Source organism: Triticum urartu, chromosome 6 (genome assembly GCF_003073215.2).
Source record: "Triticum urartu cultivar G1812 chromosome 6, Tu2.1, whole genome shotgun sequence".
Classification (NCBI taxonomy): domain Eukaryota; kingdom Viridiplantae; phylum Streptophyta; class Magnoliopsida; order Poales; family Poaceae; genus Triticum; species Triticum urartu.
In genome coordinates, this window is record NC_053027.1 from 543,098,261 (window position 1) to 543,106,169 (window position 7,909).

Here is a 7,909-nt window from a genome sequence, read left to right on the forward strand (position 1 = left end):
AGCTTGCGGGTGGAAGATCAATAGTGGGGAAGGCAAAAAGGAGTGGCAAAATTAAGAGAACACCAACTGATTTCCATGTAGTTTATTGGAGTTTGATATAATTTATGTACTCCCTCCTTTTTTGTTTACTCTGTATATTAGTTTTACCTTAACTCAAACTTTGTAAATTTTGATCAAGTTTATTATTGAAAATATATTAGCATCTACAATAGTAAATCAACACCAATATTAGATTCATCATTGAATATATTTTCACATAATTAAAAGAGGACGCGCGCATGCTGTGTATGTAAGTGGTAATTAAGTAGTCATGAACGTTCACAAATCAAAACAACAAGAAACTTGCATGGCTCTTCTATTCTTTTTTTACTATATTATACCCACACCATCTTGTGTGTGCAATGACCATGACAGCTATATACCCTTCTACTCTGTCTGAACGGGCAGTTTACACAACAAAACATCACATTCCAATAAGACTGCATTGATGAATGTGAAGAAACTCGTTGTCCGGGGTCTACTGGATGAGTTCCGTGAGTGAGGAGGAGGACAATAGGGCGTAGGTCTCAAGGGCCAAGATAGAGAAGCGTGTGGAGAAGTTGATGCCAACTAGGACGAGGAGACGAGGATGGACGGAAATAAGGAGGCATGGGACGAATATAATAATGTCTTTCGTTGCAACGCGCGGGCATTTGTATAACGCTTAGAGCATCTATAGCCGGACATGGCAAATCTGGCCCCTCAAACGCCCGCGGAGGCAGACGCGTCCGCGGGTACTAACCGGGCATGCCTCATATGTTGGCTTCCAGACCTGCGTCCCTCATATCCGAAACCTCAAGCCCATGCCACCCATGCAATGCTACGTATAAACACAATCAACTAGCCGGATTATCATTGCATCGCCGGACAAAAGCACAAAGTTCATTGAAGGTTCATCGGTGGACAGTGCAAATTCATACTACAAATACTTAGAACATAGATAAAACATAAATAAACGTGGAAGTGGAGGAAATCACCATTTCCTCGCCGGCCCCTTCCCCTTCCGGTTGTAGGCGCGGCTGTTCCCCTCCTCCATGTAGGCATCGAACGTTCGAAGGTGCATCGTCGATCGAGCTACAGGTGGAGCCGTCCATCAGGCTGGAGTCGGAGTTGCACCTTTTGCCCAACAGCCTACGGAGCAGGCGGTCCTGCTCCTTCGCATGGCGGTCCGTCTTTGCCTTCGTCGCCGCCTTCTTCTTTGCCTCGCCTTCCGACAACTCGATGGCGAGTCGGAGCGCCTTGGCATTCTTACGACGTAGATGTCGCGCATCCGTCTCCGTCGTTGTGAGAAAGCGGCGGAGGTCCGACGCGAGGAGCGTGGCCTCGGGATCGACCGGCGCGCGAACATCCCTCCCCCGCCGCTGCCCTCTCCCTCGCCCGTTGCCGCTTACGTTGGGCTGCTCGTGCCTCAGACTCGGGCGTCCTCGTGCCCGTCGGCCCCGGCAAGGGCACAGGGACCCAGCGGTGGCCGGGTACCACTTCCGGAGCAGAGCTGAAGGAGCGGAGCGGCCAGAGCTGCGCGCTGGGCGGGACGGGCCGGTGACGTTGCCGGGCGCTGGCGAAGTAGAACCGCCGCTGCCGGATCCTCCTTGATCGAGCTGCGAATGCCTCAACTCAATGCGGAGGGCGACCTCCTCCACACCGCCGGGCTCCGCTTCACGCAGCATGCTTGCCCAGTCGTCGTCGTAGCCGAAATCCCCACCAGAGCTAGCGCTGCTTTGGTCGCCCGCCATTGAATAGGTTCAGGGATCGGAAGTGGATTGTCCGGAGAGGGGACTGAAGTGGACTGCGGTCTATGGTTTTCCGGATGAGGATATTTATGAGGCACACATGGGCTAGGCTGGGCCAAGCCGACGTGGCGGACACGCCCGGGCCGCCCCAAATTTGGACTGGGTATGAGGGACACCGGACAGTCCGGACGTTTGAGAACGATTTAAAGCGCCCGGCTGGGTTTGGTTTTTCACGACCGATCAGTGACCAGGCCGTCCGTTCGGACATTTGGCAACGGTTTGGGGTGGCCGGTTGTAGATGAATCTGTGTCTATGGTGGTGTGGTTTGGGCCCTGGGAGATTTCAGTTTGCTTGGTGCGGGCATCTTTCTTTTCCCCGAATTGGCGCGGGTGTGACATATACTGTACGTACGCATGCTTGTGGGTCTGGCGGTTTTTCCAAAAAAAAAAATTACGATATGAAAAGAAAAAAAAAATCAAACTAACCAGCCTCCAGATTGTAACCGACTCGGACTCCGGTCGAGAAGAACCTAGCTTGCGCCTATAACTGACTCCAGACACCGGAGTAGATTCGGTCAGAGGGTGTCTATTCCACGAAAAAAGGAAGCTAAAATCAACCGAACCGGCCGGGCTCCAAATAAGTTTGTAGCCGACCCCAACTCCAAGTCCCATCGAGGTGACCCCCAGCTCTGCAGCTCGCACCTATAAGTACTTACGAGTCAAAGAAGAAGAGCACGTGTATCCTCTCGCCAGCGCCGCCGCTGCCGCCTCAGTTTTGTGTATTCGATCGACCAGTGAGACGATCTCCGAGGGCCTTGGGAGTAAGCAGTTTTGTGCGCGATCGATCAGTGGAGTGAGACGATGGAGGGCAAACCAGCGAGTACGGAGACGCAAACGCCCATGCGTCCGGACGGTGCCGACGAGGAGATGGCTCATGAGGCGGAGAGATTCGCTTCCTACATTAGTTACTGGGAGTCTGCATGGAGCAGAACCTGCGGTTTCTTCATAGACCAAAGTGAGTATAGTAACTAACATATCGCATTGTTTGGTTTAGCTATAGATAGATCATGGCTAACAAAATTACCCACAACAACCCACACCCTATGATGTAGTAGTCCTTCTAATTAAATCTAAGAGTTTTTTTGCGGGTAATTAAATCTAAAAGTTGGCATTGCTTACTTGGTTTGTCATCCAATCTAAGAGTTTATATTCAATGTTCCGCCACAACTTCACACACGTCATTGCCTCAATCACATAGGCACGACCTCCCTCGCACAACCCAATATGCATGCTAGCGCTAATCAATTAATTATATCATATCTAATGTCAGCATGCGATTGAGATCTTGTCAAATATTAGTGTGCAATGCAATTAAGACCTTGTCAAATATTGTATTAGTGTGCAATGCAATTAATATATTGTCTAATATTAACGTGTCTAATGCATGCTTCACCTTTCTATAGCTGCACTGACTTCCATGCAATATACACACTACACCCCCGGACGCATCCCAACCAATAGTGCCGGGTCAACCCCGGAGACCTTGCAGATCTTGTCCATCAAGCTCGCGGAAATAGCTGGTGGCTTTAAGTGGCCATTGTCAGTGTATGGCGTGGTTGCTGCCCGTGACATCGTGGATCACAACCGCAACATTCTCTTCTCCTGCATTAGGAGCCAGGCCCAGGAATTGAAACATGATGTAAGTATTGCTACTATCTTTTGATTTTCCTTTTGAGATTGTGTGCCCCCCTACCTTAGTCCTCTCTTGTTGATTAAAATATATTGACTGGTGGTGCTTGCAGGATCCTTTTTTGCGATTGACTGGCCCAACCCGTGCAATTGTGTGTTCGGACACGGTCGAATTTGAAATCCAACTAAAAGTAAAAGGTACAACACAGTCTCAAGATGAAGCATTGATCAGATGTGCACGTGATTGCAGTGGAGGATTTGGTCATGGTGTATCTACAGTTTGCTATAAGAACTCTCGGTGCACACTTGAGTTATGTTTGCAGCGAGTTGCTCAAACGGTCCAGGCCACTATCTTGGGTATCCAAGTTGTGAAGGGGTCATGGCCTTTTGAACATGGCGCACGAGTTGCTTGCTCCTCGCTATCAGGTGAAATTGTGTGCACTGATGCTGGACTCGCCCGTATTATTAATCCCTCGTCTAGCCAAATTGTGCTGCTTGATTCAAAAGATGGAGCAAAACTGAAAGGTTTTGATGGTCACCTGCATGTGTGGAGGCAAGTTGTCTCTGTAGGAACCAGAGGAGAATTGGGCGTTGAGATACAAGCCTACTCCAAATCTGGTGATATTGCTACACGGGGTCATGTTAGTTTCATGACCAAATTTTGCAACATAAGCCAGGAGAAATGTGCCCTTGATGGCGCCGAGGTGTTGATTACTGTTGCTTGGTCTCTTGTCCCTACGGAAAGGTGTTTAATCGTGGATGATGGAAGCCGCAGAGGGAATCTTGTTTGAAGCTAGAAGATATCAGTCGGGGAAGACTAAAAGGAGAGAGCAAATCAACAGAACACCAAGCAAACCCCTACTCTAATTTACATGTACTAGCTTATTAGAGGTTGCTAGTATATCTGTATTTGTTAGCTATGTAATTTGACCAACTATTTGTGTACAGACTGTAAAGTCTAGGTTATGTTGTGTGTAAATGCCACATATGCATGACCATTTGCATAGATTGTGTGCCAATGCTACTCAACCTCTACTCAAATTAGGGCGTGTGGCACAACATGTGCCTTAACTAAGAAATCAATCAAGCAATCTTGTTTAACAAGCGATTCAGGCACGTCAGATAGCCCTTGTATAATGCAAAAGGGGAGACGTCTTTTTTTCACGAAACTTTTGCAGGGATGGCACCAAGCTACTTAATTAATTTGCTGCTTATCAAGTTATATTGTAATTTCCGTGAATTGTTCTTTCTTTGCACATTCAATAAAATGTTGTATGATGGCACTTATCATGATTAATTAGTGAAGTTGTCTAGCTTTATCTTGCTGGCATATGCATGCGTTGTTTTTCTACCTAATTATGGGAAATGAAGAATGCTACATTTGTAGTACTACATCTTCAGATCTGGTTGGCAGATGACGTTTTTGGACATTCAGGTGAACTGCATTGGCGACAGCCATGTAGGATTATCCGACCGGCCCTGCGTCTCTCCTGTAGGAGCGACTAGGGGGGGGGGGTCATTGCCCATCGCCGGCGCCATGGGGCCACCGGTGATGGTTGCGGTGAGGATCTGGTCGCGCCATCACCCCGCGGGGGGCTCCGAAATCATGGTGGCGGCGACAGGTGGTGGTGCATCGCTGGCTTCGCAGCTAGCGGGAGCTTCTGGTTCTGGCCGACAACCTTGGCTGCACAGGCATCGAGGTCAATGCCCCCCTGCACGATGTCCCATGTTGCTCGCGTGTGCCCGCAAGAGATCGTCCTCCGGAGGTGCGGTGACAAGATCGAAGGCATGTGGATCGCGGGGCTTCCCCCGGTTGGGCGGCGCCGCCCTGCTGATCCGATGAGGTGGCTCTGCTCGAGATTCGTGGCTAGCAGACTACGGTGCCCCTTGCTGGTGCTATCATGATGGTGGGCTTGGGGTCATGGGTGCTGCAGGGAGGAGGTCCATGGCGCCTTGGTTCCTGTTTGCCGAAAAATCTGCCTTTTGTACTCCTAGATCCAGCCATGTCGGCATCGGGGCCGATGGGCCTCAATAGGGGTCTCTCCGGCAAGACAACAATCAGAAGTGGTGTTCTTCATCATCGTTGTTGATCCGTATGCATGGTGATCACTCCAGCCTACATCGGCGGCCTCGCTGCGGAATGTGGTGATCACCAAAAGGTTTTCATGTGGGTTTCTCCCTCCAGATCTGGTGTTTGCCTTCGTCCATGAGATGCAGTCTATGGACCACGGTTTGACGCAGTGGCTATAATTGTGCAACGGTGGCGGGTCATCGCATGTAGATGTTGGGATAGTAGAAAAGTGATTGCGGTAACACATGATGGACTTCGAGGTCGATGCTACTCGTGCACCCGGTCTTGAGCTCCAGGGTGAAAACCTAGGTCATACCCGATAATGATGATGTTTTTTACGGCATTACCTTTTTGAAGGCATTGTTCGGATATGCTCAAATTGGTTCTTCAAGGTGAGAACCTAGAATCTGGCCTTTGATAATTGGATCCATGTGACAACAACGTTTAAGCATCGCTCCCTTTCTGAAGGCATTACCATTGAAAAATCTTGTCATACTTGTGGTGTCATGAGATGTTTGGTGCGGATATGATCATTGATGTAGTTTGTTGATCGCGGATTTGATCGCTTCGGAGTTTCCTCCTTTCCCTCGCTTAGGCATAACCTTGATCTTTTACAATGTTGTTATTTGTCGGCCTGTTTTTTATGTGTGTTTGTGTTGGTCGTGTGCATCCTATCTATGTAGAGGCCGGTTGTGTGCTCATTTTGTTTGTATTATGTTGATGCTTTATTTTGTGTCTACGAAATCAACCCTTTGTAAAAAAAAAGTTGATCTATATGTACTCATCTCCTTTCGGAGTAAAAAAGAGACGTATTTCGGGTGTGTGATTATTGTGTTTGTTTATCTTGACGCTTCATTCTGCACCAAGATTCATGCGCTTGATCCAACGACGGCCACCACATTGGCTGCGAATTGATGTCATTGTGTTTGTATTATCTTATGCGAGAGGGTCCACGTTTAAAGCGCTAATCCAACGAGACTAGTTGATTGGCGTCGCGCTGGTCCGACTGAACGTACGATATATAGGGATCCTAATCCTAGTAGTTCTTCCATAATTATGCCAACTATTTTGTGTCCAATCCGGAGGCGGACTCTGGAAAGAAACGATTTATATATTGTTTGCAGATCGTTCGATTGACCGTGGAGTCGATCGATCGAGCCATGGCCGCCGCGCAGCGCTACCGCACCCGACTGTTTGTGGCGGCGCCGGACGACGGTGAAGGAGGCTACCTCCTCTTCAGCCTCGACCTCAACTGTCTCTTCTCCTCCCAGGAGAAACCGCAACCCCAGCCCGACGTCGACTGCCCGCCGCCGCCGCTGCTCAGCCTGCCCGACCCCGTCGCCTGCTTTAGGAGAATCCACTCCAATGAGTATATGGTGTTCTCGGACTCTCCGTGCGGCGACCTCATTGCCGGCATCGGCGCCAACGGACGGACCCTGCTCTACGACGGCGCCGCCTTCACCCGCGGCCCCGACATGATCTCCCCTAAGCGTTTCGTGTTCTTCCTAGTCCCCGTGCGCTGCCGCATGTTCTTCGCCATCACCGCCTACCCCGAATACGACTCGGGACCCCGGTTCGAGGCTCTCCAGCAGCAGCCGAGCCCTGGCGACGGCAGCCGCTGGGCCTGGAGCGCCGTCCCGGACCCGCCGGGCCTCGCCTGCCGCCCGGCGGAAGTCAAGGCCTACTTTGTGTCGGGTGCGCGCGTCTGGGTCTCCGTGCGGTACCAGGGCACCTACTCCTATCACACGGCGCGCCGCCGGTGGCGCGCGGAGGGTGCCTGGGAGCTGCCCATCTACCGGAGGGGCGTGCTAGTTTCGGACTTCCTCGGCACCGGCCGGCGGCTGCTCTTCGGCTTCCGTGCTTTAGATAAGTATGACAATGAGAATCCCTTCTGCGCCGTCGACATGGACGCCAGTCCGCCAACGGTCGTCGCGACCTGGCCGGAAGCATGTCCTGCTAAGCAGCTGTGGCGCGCTGGATATGGAACATGCGGGCAAATGGCCCAGGTCGGGTACTATGGAGGTGGTAGGTTTTGCCTCTGGGTAACCAATCACGACAACACCAAGAAGCAGCGACGCAGCATTCTCAGTTTCATGGCTGTTCAGCTCTCCCGGGAGCTGCTCCTGCTGGAGCGCCAACTCGGCGACTACATGCTACCCCTAAGCTCACGCCATTTTGGTTCTCATGTAATAATGTAGCCAACTCAGAACAGACTAGGCAAGTAGGCAAAGATACCCTGCTCGGGCGACCGGTGGTGTGGGGCTCCAATTCTACTCAATTTTTTTCCACCACAGCGGAATGGATCAAGCTTTGGCGTAGATTCTTGTTGTCTTCTTGGGTGGCGAGGCTAGGCTTTCTCGCCGTCCGAGCGGACAGCCAGA

The 7,909-nt window shown here is 50.8% G+C and overlaps 1 protein-coding gene across 1 annotated transcript; it reads left to right on the forward strand.

Annotated features, from left to right (window-relative positions):
• Window positions 1-2,695: 2,695 nt before the first annotated feature.
• On the forward strand, window positions 2,696-4,248 carry LOC125516954. The gene is made up of 3 exons (XM_048682208.1): window positions 2,696-2,783; window positions 3,232-3,467; window positions 3,571-4,248. The coding sequence occupies exons 1-3, from the start codon at window positions 2,696-2,698 to the stop codon at window positions 4,246-4,248; spliced, it is 1,002 nt and encodes a 333-aa protein (XP_048538165.1).
• The last annotated feature ends 3,661 nt before the right edge of the window (window positions 4,249-7,909 follow it).